The 17,746-nt window shown below is 32.7% G+C and overlaps 1 protein-coding gene across 6 annotated transcripts in view; it reads right to left on the bottom strand.

The window, feature by feature from the left end:
• Positions 1–17,746, bottom strand: part of GABRB2 (gamma-aminobutyric acid type A receptor subunit beta2) — a 244,433-nt gene that overhangs the window by 196,612 nt on the left and 30,075 nt on the right. The window contains exon 1 of one of the 6 annotated variants that reach the window (XM_072824267.1): positions 14,065–14,184. The exons of the other annotated variants lie outside the window; for them this stretch is intronic. Coding sequence (XP_072680368.1) covers positions 14,065–14,073 — 9 coding nt within the window. The 5' untranslated portion in view covers positions 14,074–14,184. Of the gene's footprint in view, positions 1–14,064; positions 14,185–17,746 lie in introns of those variants that run through there. 6 annotated transcript variants of the gene reach the window in all.

Genomic DNA, 17,746 nt, shown 5'->3' with positions numbered 1-17,746 from the left:
AAAATGAGTTCTAATTCAGTGAGCCTCTACATTATGCTTTAGATTAAAAAATTTGCCTCAAGCTCAAAAATGACCTTCAACATGATTACTTTTTTAAAAACAGAAGGCAGCTGAGAATTTTAGCAATAATTCACTTGGCATCTGGCAAACTTCTCCAGATCCTTGATCTTTGAGTCTTGCTACAGTACTAAATCTGAAGGACACAATCCCAGGTGACAGGATGGTCATTAGCATCACCCAGGGAGAAAGCACCACTGAAGTCCTGAGGCATTAAGATTGCTGAAGTGTTCCATCTAGCAGGCAGAATCTAATCTGAAGTCAGCAGGGCATAATCATGTGATCTCATAGGAACTCGAGTTTAAATGTACTGCCTTCATCTTTTTTGAATAACTAGAATTTCCCAGAGAGGCTGGGTGGAAGACAGCCAATCTGTGATGGGTAGGAGGACCCATGAAACCTGCAGTATGCAACAGCATAATCAAGACAATAATACCAACACGGCATTCTCTTTACAAAACCTCTTTGTTCCCTGACAGTTCAATTTCTACACATCACACAAACTGACTTTTGACACTGCTTTTCAAGTTACTTAATAGAGATCACTTATTCTATTCCCTCTCCAGTTGGGCTGCTAGCATGTCCTCACACTGATCCTGAGTCAGGAAGCCTCCTAAGATTCTGCCTCTGTCCTGGAGAGCAGCTATCCCTCGCCTATATGTCCTCGGAAGAAAATTTCCTTTCCTTGGGTCTCTCGGTCAAATTCAAGATTATTTAAAGATTTCCTATTTGCAATATGAGATATTGAGAGGTTTATTTTGGGATGTTTAGAGATGTTTCTTAGAGAAACATTTGGAAATAATAATCAACTTTTGGAAATAAAGAGGATAAACATAGCTTCACCCCTAATTTTCTTTGAAAAGCTACTGCAAAGTAGTGCAGTCATGAAAATGCTACTTTATTGCATATGGGAAATACTAATTTAACTATGAAATTTAGAATGCTTTGCATGGATCTTTGAGCATGTTTTCACCATGAGTCAGATCCAAGAGATACAAATATAGAAGTCTGACTGAAATGGATGCCTTAAAATATATCATAATTGATCCTCTTAAGTATTCACATAGCAAAGACTGTGTATTACATAAGCATATTAAGTTAACTCTCCTCAGATCAGGGACTCTCCTTGGTATCTCTGAGGAATCACTGCTATTCCTTTCATAAAGAGTTAGGATAGATTTTTTTTTTTTCTGTCCTAAGTTAGGACAGAAAATTATTTAGTTTTACATCATTTCTTTTAGCTATACTTAAATGGCACTAATGTCACTGAATTAAAAAAAAAAAGACCAAAAGTATCATGTTCCTGTATTTTTACTGGCTCTGATACTCTGGAGCTACAATAAAATTAAATTTTGGTTAAAAACTATCAAGTTCCACTCTCCAAATCAAGGACAGTAATCTATTAGATTCCTTTTGTAGGTATCATTTTTCAAAGTTTATGCATTAATTAATCTTTCTCCAATAATACCTATCAATTACTATATTTCAAAAATAATTCGAATATTATTAAAAAATTATTCAAATTATCAAAAAATAATATTCAAAAATACGGAGTAAGTATCAGTTCTCTTATTTGGGAGAAAAAGCATGCGCCGCTTTCTGAGGCCCACATTACCAACAATAAATGCTGGCCAAATGTGAGGAGAATAGAATCTCATATTAAAAATAGAGAACAGGGGATCTCTGTGTGGCTCAGCGGTTGAGTGCGTGCTTTCGGCTCAGGGCGTGATCCTGGAGTCCTGGGATCAAGTCTCGCGTTGGACTCCCTGCATGGAGCCTGCTTCTCCCTCTGCCTGTGTCTCTGCCTCTCTCTCTCTTTCTCTCTCTCTGTCTCTCATGAATAAATAAATAGAATATTTTAAAAAATAAATAAATAAAAATAAAAATAGGGAACAGATTAGTATTTTTTAACTGAAACTGAATTATGTTAGAGGCCTACAAAGTACGTAGCATTTCTTCATCTGTAAAATGAGGGGAATAAGCTAATTACTTAATCTTCTATGGGCCCTTATAGGCATTGAAACTTCCTTACTTAACTTCTCAACATTTAATAATTCATGATTTTGATGGGTAGTTGAAATTAGCAAAATACAGAGAATGGAACTACCTCTAAATAATGGAATTATCAGCCTCTCTTCAGGCATTGCCATTACTATCTTTAAATAACTATGTAACATTTTGAAAACAATCAACTAGGCAAATATTAAAATATAACAAAATATATTTTTTACTAATATAAGAACCATCTGGAGAATATTTTTAACCTATTTATCACAATGACCACTGGATAGGTGGGATAAAAGAGAAGCATGAACAGGCCAAGTATTTATCTTCCTTCCAGGTAGGAGAGAGGAAAGGAATACAAATACAAAATGAACATAAAAGCTCATTGATTGCTTTGCTTATCTCTATTAAACATTTTTTAATAAAGTACTATAACCTGTAGCTCTTCTTAGTCTATGATGAGGAAAATTGATTTCATGGTTCAAATCCTAAGTCTACTAGCTAGGACAGCAGTGAAAAAAAAAAAAAAAAAAGAAAAGAAAAAAAGAAATCATCCAAAACAATACTACAACAAGGCAAGTGGTGCAAATTCACAAACTGAAAGACTTGGGAATCTTGTGCATGGAAAACTGCAGATTTTTAAAAATTTAAATGTGTAAGTTCTCCTGTGGTTAATTTCGAAAGATGGGTTTTATCACTCAGGATAATATTGTTGAGTCTGCTACAAACACAAACACTAAGGAGATCCGGGACTGAATATCCAGGCTACTACTTGTTATCTGTCTTTAATTAAGCAAACTAAATATCTTTCTGGGACTCTTAGTTTCTGTTTTCTGTGTGTTTGGTTAGTTGTTTCCTCCCCTCCCACTCCACCCATATATAAAACAAAAGGTCTGGAATAAATAACCTTGAAGTCAATGCGAAGTAATAGAAAGAATATGGGTTTAGGGACCTGGTAAATGAGGCTCCATTTGTAAAATGGATATACTAGGATTGTCGTGGGGATTAATTGGTAAATGTATATAAAGTGACTTTTTGGGGGTAATCCTTAATTGGTAGTTGGTGAGCAGACGTTTTGTTTTGCTTGTTTTTGGTTGCTGTTGTTGTCCTTGATATATGTTCCTTTCCATTTTTCTACTTTATAACCCTTTTTGAATGATATCAAACTATTATTAGCATGGATCCCCCTTAAGCCTTCAATAATTATAGACTCATATTGAAATAGCAAAAATCCATCTAATTCAAAGGCAATTATGAATCAGTGATTTCTATTTAGGCTTTATGTAATTTAAAGATGTTTCCAAACATATTAGGCAAGGTAACACAATTTCTCTAAATCTTTTAATCTCAAATTATTATTTTTAATCAACTTTTTCTGATATATTTATTTTAAAATGGGCATGTATCATTCAGTACATGGGATGTATTAAATAATAAGTAAATTTTCAGTGCTTAGTGAAACCCCTTAAAAGTTCTTGAATAAGTGGTCCTGTGAAGAAAATATATATTGGAAGTTCATTGAAAAAATTACGAAACTATCTTGAAATCAAGAAGAAAACACAAAAAGCTAAGTACATGTATGAGATTTGCTCCCCAAGAGAAATCTAAGCTTCTTTTAAAAATTCTTTTTGGTGCCAAATCTTTCTCTCTCTCTCTCTCTCTCTCTCTCTCTCTCACACACACACACACACACATACATACACACACACACACACACACACACACAGAGTGTTGTGAATGGTATTCAAAGAAACAGAAAATAATGTGCCTTGAGCAAGGTGGAATTAATTACCTTCCAACTACAGATTTTTAAACAGACAGGTTTTTTTCCACTATCCATTTTAAATCACAGTAGTCTTTTGAGTGCTTTATTTTAGAAAATGTTTAACTATTTCACTCTCCCTTTTGACAATTTAAAAAATAGTGACCAAATTATACTTTTATTTTTCAATGCTAATAGCTCAGTTTTAGAGATGTACCAATTGAAGTATTCAGTCTTAAATTACTGCTATACTTTCTCAGTATTTCACTGGTATCTGGTGTATTTTCCAAGAATAATCTATTATATTTACTTGACATCGATCCTGATTTTCTTATAGGGGATATCTGCATGCATCCAATCTGGATATATATCTATTTCTTCTTTTCCAGAACTAAAAAAAGTGCTGGAGTGGGATGCCTGCATGGCTAGTTGCACTTAAGTGTCCAACTCTTGGCTTTGGCTCAGGTCCTGATCTTATCAGTTGTGAGATCCAGCCCTGAATTGACGCTCTGTGCTCAGCAGGAAACTGCTTGGATATTCTTTCTCTCTGCCTCTACCCAGCTTGTGCTCACTTTCTCTCTCTCAAATAAATAAATAAATCTTGAAAAAAAGAAAGCTGAAGCAACATGTTAAATAATTAATATATATAAAATATCTTAAATATATTATTGTTAAATTTATTTTATATACATGCATAAAATTCATCTATAATATAAAAATTATATACAAATAACTACAATTATTTATAGTTATTTTATGTTTATATTTTATATTTTATTCTTATACATAAACATGTCAGCATATTTAATATAAAATGCCTTATATTTTTTATAATTGGTAATATTATTTATATTTCCATTGTGTTATGGAAACTTCAGTGTAACTTCATCATATTGATGGAGAAAATATGATATAAATAAGAATATAAAACAGTAGAAAAAGTATTTTGGTATAATAAACTTCACTACACTATAGATGTACATATATTTCAGTGCAAATGATGATAAACAAAAGTATACAGACTGCTTAAAATATCAGCATTTTCAGTATTCAATGAAGTCACCAAGAAAGAGACAAGTTGTTTATTAGAACAGATATGAAATGCACACATGTACATCCAAATGAATGAACGGAATGATCCTGATTTTCTTTCTTTCTTTTTTTTTTTTTTTTTGATCCTGATTTTCTTATAGGTGATCTGTGCACATATCAAATCTGGATATTTATGTTTCTTCTTTACAACTGAAAAAAATGCTAGGTGGGGTGCCTGGGTGGCTCAGACAATTAAGCTACTGCCTTTGGCTCAGATCATGATCCAGGGGTCCTAGGATCAAGCCCTACATTGGCTCCCTGCTCCATGGGGAGCCTGCTTCTCCCTAACCCTATGCCAGCCACTCCCCCTGCTTGTGCTCTCTCTCTCTGTCAAATAAATTAAAAACTTTAAGAAAAAAGATTTCTTGATAAGCAAGATGAGATTAAAACCTATCTCTAACTTTTGGTTCTGGCTATGAAGACTGACGGTTATAAGACTAACATTTCCATACTTCATGTTCCTCCTCCCTTTAGTGACTGCTGTAAATAATTGTAAACCCAGATAAAATATATAAATCAACCATGTTAGCTGTGTTCTGGTATTGAACATAATACAGCAGAAGGCTGTGACCCTTGGAAGTAAATGTAGGTAGTGAGGTTCACAAGCGCCACAACCTCCTGCCTAGAAGCACTGTTCAAAGCACAGTAGACAGAAGTATATTTTAAATAGGGAGCAGTAGTCTGGTAAGTAGAAGAAACGGGTATCAAGACTTGGGGCTGGTAAAGAGGCTGAAATTTGTGGGGCAACGTACTAAGCAGAGTACCAGAGAAGAGAGAATTACACAGAGAAGAAACTCCAGTAATCTCCATAGGAGTTTTTAGTAAAAGTGGCCAAATGTTAAACAGTGCTAGAATAGGGTAAAACTCTCTAAGGCCCTGAAGAAAATAATTTTGGGGCATCTGTGAGCTGAGGATCTAGGAATTTTATAGGTGTTATACGGTGATTGCAGACACTGGACCTCCAGCAATCCAGAGAACAAACACCAGAGAGACACTCTGGTCATTCAGTTAAGACTCAGAAAGGCCATTTCTTAGGAGTCAGGTTATTGTAGCAAAAAAAAAAAAAAAGGGCCTAAAAGCAAGTCTTACTAAGATCAAACTAACCCACCACTAAAGTAACTACCTATCACAACACTCAACAAATTTTAGATAAGGAAAAAAACAAATTCTTGATAATGTGGAATTACAAAAGTTCAGCATACATTCAACAATTACTAGACTAAAAAAAAAAAAAGAAAAGGTGACTGATAAACAAGAGAGAAAAAGTCAGTAAAAGAAGACCAAGGGTTGTTTTTATTTGTTTTTGTTTGTTTGTTTGTTTGTTTGTTTTTTGTAGGGGGAGTATTTTGGTATACTTAGGGACATTAAAAAAAACTTATAAATATTTTCATGGATTTAAAGTAAAAGCTGTGTACAATAAGTAAACATAGGAAATCTCATCAGAGATATAGAAATCATTTTTTTTAAATCAAATAAAGATCCTAGAATTGAAAAAGAGAAGAAAAATTTAAAAAAATATTCAATAAATCCAAAATGTGGCAGGAAAGAATGGAAAAATGAACAAAAAGGCAAATGGGACAAATGGAATGGAAATAGCAAGATGATTTATTTAACCTCTCAAATATTTCAATAGGTATATTAAATGAAGATATAAATGGAGTAAGGCACTTACTCCATTTATATGAGAGACACTATCAAACTGGCTTTAAAAAAAAGACGCAAATATACACTGTTCATAAGAGATACATTTTAAATATAAAGATCCAGAAAGGTACAAAAAATGAATATATATATATATGAATATACAAACACACACAGTTCTAAACCTAATCATGAAAACTAGAGTGAAAACATTAACAACTGACAAATAAGACTTCTAGACAAAGAACATGACTATCAAGAGGGAATGTCCTAAAAAAAGCACAAATTCATCAGAGGATATAACATGAAATGCACATACATCTCATTACAGAACTTTGAAAACATGAAGCAAAAACTGACAGACCTAAGGGGAGAAACAGACTAAATCCACAATTATGGTTGGAAATTTTAACAGCCTTCTTTCAGTAGTTGATGGATAAAGTAGACCAAAATATCAAGGACAATGAAGACGTGATTGACTCTACATACCAAATAACCTAGCTAATATTTATAGAACACTGTACCCATACAGAAGAATACACATAATTTTCTAGTGTACAGGGAATATTCACTAAGATAAACTATATGCTAGGACATTCAATAAGGTCAAAAATTTATAAGGATTGAGGTCATATATATATAGTATGTTTTCTAACAACACTGGAATCAATCTAGATTTCAGTAACAATGACAATAAAGAAAACCATGGAAACCACACAAATTAAACAAAATAATTTTAAGTAACTCATGAATGACTTAAGCAATCACAAGGAATATTTAAATATTTTGAATTGAATAACAAAAACATAACATTTCAAAATTTGTGGGATGCAGCTTAAATAATGTTTATAGAGAAATTCATAGCTCTTTATATGCCTATATTTAAAAAGAAGAATAGTTAAATCTAATAACATAAGGATCACTGTAAGGAATTATAAAAACAAGTACAAGTCAAGCACAAAGTAGAAGGAAAGAATTAATAAATATAAGAGAAAAAGTGATTAGACCAAAAGCAGATTCTTTGAAAATATCTATTAAATTGATAAACTTTTAGCCACATTAATGAGGGAAGGAAGGAGGGAGAGAGAGAAGATACAGAGAAAATACAAACCAGTATCTGAAATGCCAAAGGGAATATCAGTACAAAGCCTCAGGGCATTAGAAAGAAAAAAAAAAGAAATCCAATGAACAACTTTATGTGCACACATTTTCCAAATTAGATAAAGGGGGATAAATTCATTGATAGACACAACTCATAAAAATAATACAAGAAATTCCCAAGAACTATAAAATAAAAATAATTCGTAATGAAAGTTTTTGCAAATAAAGAAGCCTTATAGCCCCAGATGGCTCCACTCGTGAGTACTATCAAATACAAAGAAGAAATGTTACAAATTTTACACAACTTCAAAAATGATTAGATCAACATTCCCAAGTCCTGTCCTGAAGCCAATGTAACCTTGGTGCCAAAACAAGAAAAGGATATTACAAGTAAAGAAAATTATATACCTATTTTCCATGCCACATAAACTTAGACACCAAAATCCTTTGAAAAAATTAGCAAATAATTTAAAAGAATAATACAGCATGATCAAATGGAGTTTATCTTAGGCATGTCAACATGCATTAATATTTTTAAATAAATCAATATATTTCTCCTACTTATTAACATAATATAAAAGAAAAATAATATGATTGTATTATTAGGCTCAGAAAAAGTATATGGCAAAATTCAACACCCATGCATGATTTTTTAAAAACCTATTTCTACAATTAGAAATAGAAGGGAACATCCTTATTCCAATAAAAGATATCTCTGAAGAATTTGAAAATAATATCATACTTAATATTAAGAAATATATTTATTTCCTTCTGAGATCAGAATCAAAGCTAGATTCCCTGCTATCATCACTTCTACTTCTATTCAATAATTTATTGGAAATCAAAGCCACTATAATAAATAAGGAAAACCATAAAGATTAGAAAGGAAGACAGATAACTGTCTTTATTCATAGACGAGATAATTATGTACATAGAAAACTCTAAGAAAACAAACAAATGTACTATGATCACTAAGGAATTTAGGAAGCTCACAGATTCATAGTAGTGAAACTGCAAACTAAATTAGTTCATATCATTTATAAAAACTTCAAAACCACAAAAATACTTAGGAAACATTTTAACAAATCATCTATAATACCTCTATACAAACATTTATTAAATAAATTAGAAAAGACCTAAATCAATGAAAAAATACATCATGCTCATGAACTGGGAGACAAAATACTGTTAAGAATGTCAATTCTTCCCAAATTGGTCTATAAATTCAATGCAATAAAAATAAATCTTTCAACAGGTATTGTTTTCAAAATTAATTGCTTATTTCACAATTTACATAAACCTACAAGGGACCTAGAATAACCACAACAACTAAGGAAAAGCAAAACCAAATCGGGAGGACTTACATTACTTGATTTCGAATCTTACTCTGAAATAGAAACCAACAATACAGTCCATAGGCTGGCTGCTTGTTTTTGTAAATAAAATTCTAGTGAAACATAGCAAAAGCAATTTACTTGTCTATTATCTATGCTACAACAGAACTGAGTAATTTTAAGAGAGATCTTATATCCAGCAAATCTAAAATACTACCTGGCCCTTTAAGAAAATGTTTATATACCTCTGATCTAAAGCTACAATATCAGCATAAGAGACAAACAGAGCAATGAAACAGACTAGAATCCAGCAATAGACCCATACTTGCATATTTTTTAACAATGGCATCATAGCAATACAATGAAAAAGGGTCAATCTTTTAAATAGGCAATGTTGGAAAACTAATTAATTATCCATTAAAAAAACAGAACTTTGATCTCTTATCTCAATCCTTAGATATTAACTTAACTTGGATCATAGACCTAAACACAAAAGCCACAACTACAAAGCTTCTAAGAAAATATAGAATATCTTTGTAAACTTGGACATCCAGAGGTTTCTTGAATAGGATACAGAAAACATAAAATAGGTAAGAAAACATTGACAAATTGAACTCCATTGAAAGTTTTAAAAATTCTGCTCAATCAAAACAAAATAAAACAAAACTAAACAAAAAACCTGTTAAATCCAACTGAGGCATATTCTAAAAAATAAATTACTGGACTTTTAAAGATTTTTGAGGTCATAAAAGACAGGACCTGCCCAGGAAACTGTCACAGACTGGAAGAGAAATGAAAACTAGATGTATATGGTATCCTGGATTGGATTCTGAAACAGAAAAAGGACATTAGTGGAAAAACTAGGAAAATCTGAATAGTCTGTAGTTTATTTAATAGTATTGTACCAATGTTAGTTTCTTAGTTTTGATAAATGTTATGTAAGATGTTAACAATAGACAAAGCTAGGGGGAGGGTATTTGGGAACTCTCTGTACTATCTTTGCAACTCCTCTGTAAATCTAAAATTATTTTGAAATAAAATTACTGAAGGGGAAAAAAGGTTGTTATGAAAATGAATAGGCAAACCACAGGCTAGGAGGAAAAACTATATATAGAGATGGAGATAAAAAAAGAGATAGATATAGAGATAGGGATGGAGATAGAGATAAAGATAGATAGAGATAGAGACAGAGACAGAGACAGAGATAGAGATAGAGATAGAGATAGAGATAGAGACAATCTTGTAAGGGACTGTACCCAGAATGTAGATCCATAAGTGCTACAACTCAATAATAAAATGACAAACAACCCAACTAAAAATGAACAAGACTAAAACAGACATTTTACAAAAGAAGATATGCAAACCGGCCAATAAGCATATGAAAAATTGCTCAACAGCATTAGTCATCAGAGAAAATGCAAATTGAAACCACAATGAGATACCACTACACCCCCACTAGAATGGCTAAATTTATAAAGAACAACACCAACGATTGGCAAGGATATGGAGCAACCCAAATTTTCATACACTGCTGGTGGAAGTGTAAAATGAAATAACTACTTTGGAAAAGAGTTGGCCAGTTTCTTATAGTTAAACATCTACACAAGACCCACTAATCTCACCTAGTACTGGGTATTTATACAAGGAAAGATGTATACAAAAAGATTTGAACAACAATGTTCAAATACCGTTTTAAGATAAATGTTTTAATACTAGCTATTTAGTAAAAAAATTTATATATGTATATATTACTAAATGCCTATTCTATGAGAGATACTATGCTAAAAAATTTATAGATTCAAACTTATTTAGCCCTCACAAAAATTTTATATAGCTATATATGCTATCTATTAATACATATATTCCACAAACATTCATTAAGAACTTCTATTGTGTAAAGCAATGTTCTAGATACTGGAGACAAACTAAACTAGATGTCAAGTTCTTTGTTCTCTCTCTCTTTTTTAAAGATTCATTTTTTTAGAGAGAGAGAGCACACAAGTAGGGCGGGGGGGAACAGAGGGAGAGGAAGACAACCTCAAATCGACTCCCTGCTGAGTGCAGAGCCCCACAGAAGGCTTGATCCCACAACCCTGAGATTGATGACCTAAGCGAAAATCAAGAGTTGGTCACTTAACTGGCCGAGCCACCCAGGCGCCCCAAATTCTTTGTTCTCTTAAAGCTTACACTCTACAAGAGGAAGACAATTGATAAATAAAGACTATATTAAGGGGCGCCTGGGTGGCTCAGTCAGTTAAGCATTTGCCTTTGGTTCAGGTCATGATCTCAGGATCCTGAGATAAAGCCCTGCATTGGGCTTCCTGCTCAGCGGCAAGTCTGCTTCTCTCTCTTCCTCTCTTTCTGTGATCTCTCTCACTCTTGCCCTCTCAAATAAATAAAATCTTTTTAAAAAACACTCTATTAAGATGGGTAACAGTATTGTCCCCATTTTATTGATGAGGCTTGAAAGATAGTGGCTAGGATCTGAATCCAATTTCTCTGATCCAAAATGACTACTACACTGACTATGGCACTATCGTGCCAAAAAGTGGGTTAAGACAACACCCCTCCTTTCAAGTTGTTGTCACTTTAGCAAGCAGAAGGACATTAAAATAAACTATGATAGGTAATGTTTAATTAAATTCACAATAAGGAAAATAAACTGTCCAGGTTTCTAAAGAAAAAAATACGACTGTACCTATAGTTTCTACAAGAAGGAGGCAATTATGTAAAAACCTGAAGAATATACTTAGTAGGTAAAAGGGTAAGTGTACAATATCTTGCCCTGCCACTGATGCATAATAGTGTAGGCCAAATTATTCTATCTCTTATTCTTAATTGGCTTCACACATCATATTTATGATCATCTTTGTACATGACCACAGAATCATTACATTTTCTCCCAATATCATAAAAATAAGTCATAGAAATCTGTAAACCACCATTGTATAAATAAGATAGAATTAATTTGCCAGAACAACCTAATTTCCTTTAAGCTATTCTCTTTGGATAGGCTTTGTGGATCCTTTTTGAACAAGTAATACTTAACTCCATTACAGATAGCTATATAATGAAATGAGGCAATACTACATAAATGGAGTACTAGATCTCTCTTATTTCATTCACTTTGCATTAGTCTCAAAATAATAGATGTAAAACATAGCATGGACAATTCACTCTTTGACTAACGTCCCCCCAAAACCAGTACAATATCAGATACAAAGCATATATTAAATATGATTAGCTAAGTGAACTTCAATGATTTCCATGCATTCCAATGTTTTGCAGGATAAAATAGCTTTCCAGTAATATCTCTACCATGCCTTCGCATTTTGTGCACTACAGTCTAGCAGTATCAATCCATATATATGTCCTTGAACATCACATTCAGTTTTATTACTTGAAAATTTGGCATATGCTGTTTCTTTTGCCTGAAAAGCCTATATCCCATTCTTTTGCATGAGAAAAATCAGCTCAGGCATCACAATCTCTAAAAAGTCTTCTCTGACATCCTCATAGAGTGAATCATTCTCTCCTTAGAAACAGCTCCATCTTATATATAGCCATGTCGATTACCACACTTGTAGCACTGTATTACACTATTTGTTTACATGTCTATCTTTTTCACTCTGACTCCTTTTTCTCAATCCTCACTTCATGTCATTCCCATATCACCCCACCTCCCATGCATCACTGTTAAGATATTATACCCAGTATGGTAAGTAAACTGAACAGTCAGAACACTGACATTATCCAACCAGAACAACTCAGTGGATGAATATAAGCCCCTCCTCTATATCCCACTGTAACTGTCCTAAGGAAAATTGCCATCTCCTCTGCTTAACCTTCTGTTTTACTTCCTACATCCCGTCCAGCCTCAAGTTTCATTCCTTTCTTCACATTTTGACTAGCATGATCTTTTTTATAAAGCTTGTTCATTATAACTACTTAAGATCTAGCTGACCTTTACCTTCTCAGAAAATTCTTTTTAGCATAAATGAAAAGAATAAAATTATCCCACTAAACTCTTTAAAAAGTTATTTTGTTACATAGTATCTGTGATTTTTAATTATTTAAGCCTAGATTGCTACTCTAGTCTAGGGGATAATGTGGGGTGTTTTTCTCTTGCATATCTATCAATATACCAAACAACCCAATGTTAAGTCTACCACTTAGGCTTTATTAAAAAAAAAAAAAAAAGCATTATGGAAAGAAGGCAAGGAGGAAGAAAAATTAACTTTTTATGATGATTTTAGTATCTCCATTTTTTTAAATCTTCTATTATATTTCTTTGGTCTTTTAAGGCTTTATCCATAATTGCTAGAGGCTCACAACCATATTCTTTCCACACCACAGTAGTCAGGATAATGATAAACAGGTTATGGTAACAATCAGTTATTTTACCATATCATAGTTAGTTTCATAGTAAAACAAAAGGGCTAGTCCACAATAATTGAGAAAGCAGCAACCTCACATATATACTAATTATATGATCATAGGGCTAATTCTTCTGAATAGATTTGGTCTGATGGCAGAGGTTCCATACTAATCTACACCAAAATCAAAGGCATAAGAAACTTCAAAAGACAAATCAATACTTTTGGAAAATCTTGCTCTTTTCTTACACAAAAAGAATTATATATTGTATAAAACAACTGAATTTTAATCCCAAGGTATATCCTTTTCAGACTATAAAGTACACATTTTGGAAAAACCTTTAAAAATATGGATAAGTATAAAACATTGAAACATTCATAACACCCACTACCCAGGTACATACTACATAAGTTATCCTTACTAAGCTACTAATTAAAACAAAACAAACAAACTTGCTGTCATTTCAGTTAAAAAGTGATAGATTCCAACAAAGCCACAAATGCAAAATAATATTTTAGCATAAGAAATATATCCAAATACTATTTTTAGCATAGGTTTTTAAAATATTTATTTTGAAAAACCAATGATTAATATCACCAAACAGAACAAATTTAAAACAGGATTTTATAGTAACCTACTAGGATTTATTTATTTATTTACATGCTAGGAGTTAGAGAAAATCTCTACTACTCTCACCTGTAACATGTGTCCATAGATCCCAACTAAAACTGACTACCAATGGAAAGAAATTGCAACAGCAACAACAAAAAAATCACACTGGAAATGCTAACTACAGTGAAGCTGGAGATAACCTATATGTTACCAAAATCTGGCTTCTTCATCATTTGATTGCTTCTTCAAAGACAAATTCATTTTAAAGTCACACAATTTTGGCTCCATTTCATCTGGAGCAAGAAAGCAAATATTTTTCATATAGTTATACTCTTCTCTTGCCAAAAATATTAGCCAAGTGTGATTTCATTCCAGAACTTTATAATCACAGCTCCCCACAGCACAGTGATGTGCTCATCACCTGACACTTTTGCTTAAACGGTTGCAAATGTGTTTGCTGATTATCTAACCAGGGTTTTGGATACTCTTCCCTCAACACTTCCCAAGAGTAGCTTCCTCTTATTCTTTATTACAAGCTTAAATGCAACTTCTTTAGAAATCCAACCCCTGTTTCAAAACAGTCCCTCCACTGGTAAGCTTCTCTCTCATCATACCCATCACTTCCATATTCTGTTTACTGCCTTCACAGACTGTGTAATATTCTTATTTGCATGTTCACTTGATTATTGTTTGTCTCCTATAGAAGTAGCACATAAGATGAAAGATATGGTCTGTTTCATTCATCTTTTTATCTCCTTAAAATATGAAATACATAGAAGAATGTTTATCCTAGAATGAATGCTTAGTGAGTATTTGTTAAATAAATAGATGAAAACAAGAAAGAGAAAGTAAATTCTTTTGTCTTCTCTTTATCATTAAAGCATATACACTTTTTTTAGATTTTATTTATTTATTTTAGAGAGAGAGAGAGAGAGAGATCATAAGCGAGGGGGCAGGTAGGAGAGAGATAAGCAGACTCCCTGTTGAGCAGGGAGCCTGATAGAGGAGGGACTCAGTCCCAGGACCCTGAGATCATGACCTGATTCAAAAGCAGAACTCCAAAGAACTGAGCCACCCAGGAGCCCAAAAAAGTATATACATTTTTAAAGGAATCATTCTTGTAGGCTATAACTGCCCCAAAATGGTTCTCAGTAGGCATGAGAAATAACAGGCACTGATTATGAACTCTAGGTACAGTAGATCTAGCCACAGTAGAACAATGGCCCTTTGGACAACTCTCCCCTGCTGAGGTCTCCCAGATTCCCCAGCCAAGACTGACGTCCACATACTACTCTGCATTCTAGTCATCCCAAACCTTAGCTTGAATTTTGAATCAAACCAGTCTTTATCATTCATGAGATGTGTGAGTTTAGAAGATTGGTTACGCTTTCTAATCTCTAGTTTCTTCACATTAAATATACCCTAGCCTCATAATCATTAATTACTTTTTAAGAAAATATATGTTAACACAAAGCCTTACAGCAAGTTCTCATTAAGGAGTAGTTAGAATACTTGTATTAGCCAGGGTCAAGTTGACACATAAAATTAGCTGTTACAATATCATTGATCCGTATTTGTTGATACTGCTGTATGTAATAATAGTATATTCATTTATATCAGTTAATTTCAACAGCTACTGAGTTCACTTGAAATATGGCTTAGATAAAAAAAAAAAAAAAGACCATGTTAGGGAAAATAAACTTAGTCTATGAAGTCAATCTATTCTTTGTCATCATTTTTTTTCATTAAAAATATTCCTACCATCAGTTATTTAACATTTTGACTAAATGTGAATGGAAAGGAAATTAGAATAATGTAAAAAAGACCCCACTAAAATAAATATTTGTTTTCAGCAATATGAGTCTATTATTAGAAAATATATACCACTCTACCCAGGAGACAATTTACAAAATAGATCTTTTTAATTTGGAAAATGAATGAATTGCATATAAGTAAAGCTGTGAGAAACTCAATTTTACTAGAGATTTTCCTGTTTTCATTTTTTCTAAGCAGTTTAATTATCCAAACAAAATATTTAAGTTCCTGTATGCTTCACATATCCCATTAATTCCACACTAGGTTTAAGTTCCTTTAAACGTCACTGATTTTTAATTACCATGCAAATGCATTAACTAAGCTTCTTAGAATTAAAAGTTAGAAGCACATGCTAAAGAGCTGATAAAGGAATTTCTCCCTTTCTTGTTAATGACAACAACAAAATTGTGAATTCCTACTCTGTATCTATAATTCTTTAAGATTATTTCTAAGATAGTAAAAATGTAATTCTCAATTAGTTTCAAAACATCATCAGCATATTTGTTTTATAGGTAAGAAAACATGTTTAGCTTCAGTTTATGGACTAATCAACAGGTATCAAAAATGTACATTATAATTTAGGTAGGACAAAAGAACAAACAGCATGCCACACTAGAAAGGTGTGAGGAAGTCAGTGTATGACTAACCTGGCATTGACAAATTCTATGGTCGCTTTCCTGCCTGCTACTTCATGGAGGTTTGTCAAGAGGCAGCCACTACAGAAAATAAGCACAGACTTTGGAGTATCATTTGCAAGACTTTGAATCTTGACCCTAGATTTGCTAGTTGAGTGTATTGTATTTTATCTCTCATTCCTACTTCTCTCATCTGTAAGAAAGTCCTTATTAGCATAACTTTCATATAATAAGACTTAAATAAATAAGAAGTTTTTTTATTTTTGTTGATTGATTTTATCTCCGTTTGCCATTTATACTGTTTAACACTTTAGCTAATATTTATTGAGTGCTTAGTATATGGCCTGAAACTTCAGTAAGGGCTTTATATACTCTTTTACTTAATTCTCACAACTTTGTGAAGTAAATATTATTATCTCTGTTTTGCATGATTTCTAAAGCCTTCTTCGTAATCACTATGGATACCATGGTTTCTGCAAAAGACATACATGATTTTATCACAGCATCCAGTGGTAATCATTTCTGTGTCCAAACTAAGGAAAAGGAAAGTGAAGATAAGAAATACAGTGAAGACTCCCCACAGGGCTTCACACATACATATAATTAATAAGGGACCAAATAAACTGGAATTCAGCTATTTTGTTTATATTTAAGAGTAATGCTGTTTCTGATATGCCATACTCTTCTATTATATGTGCTTCAGGATTTGCAAAGTAAGTGAAAACCTGATTCTTGTCTTTGAGAAAGATTTAAACACAATGGACTTTATATAATGCCCAGCACATTTCATGGAATATTCTTACTAAGAAATTACAAACTTCCAAAATTGTTTTTCCTTAATCCATATTCAATTAATCAAAACAAAAAGGCACAATGGACTGCTACCAATAGCCCAGGTAACAAAAATAAAAATAGAGCTCTGACCCAAGAAACTGAAAAACATTCCATTCAGCATTATTAGTTCCCAGTCTTTGATATGTCTTTACTTTTTTTTTCTAGCAATAATGTATTGCTCACTTAGACTTCTGTCTCAATCTTTTTTTGTGTATAAAGCAGCACCATTTTTCCCCAGATATTTTGCTATGCTCTTTTCTGCTCTGTAGCTGAATCTGATAGGTTGGACAATTCCTGATATGAATATATAAATTAACAGGACAGAAACTGGCATGTTGTGGGATATTATATGAAATATTATTAGATGTTTGTGCCCAAACTTTTCACACAGACAGCTGGGATGTAGGTGGAATTGGGACAAGATAAATAGTATTAGTATATGCAGTTATCATTATGGTATACTTGAAAGAAATGAAAGTTTC

This window comes from Canis lupus, chromosome 4, assembly GCF_048164855.1.
Source record: "Canis lupus baileyi chromosome 4, mCanLup2.hap1, whole genome shotgun sequence".
Lineage (NCBI taxonomy): Eukaryota > Metazoa > Chordata > Mammalia > Carnivora > Canidae > Canis > Canis lupus.
Note: the sequence above shows the minus strand (reverse complement) of the source record. Positions and strands in the feature narration are given on the sequence as shown.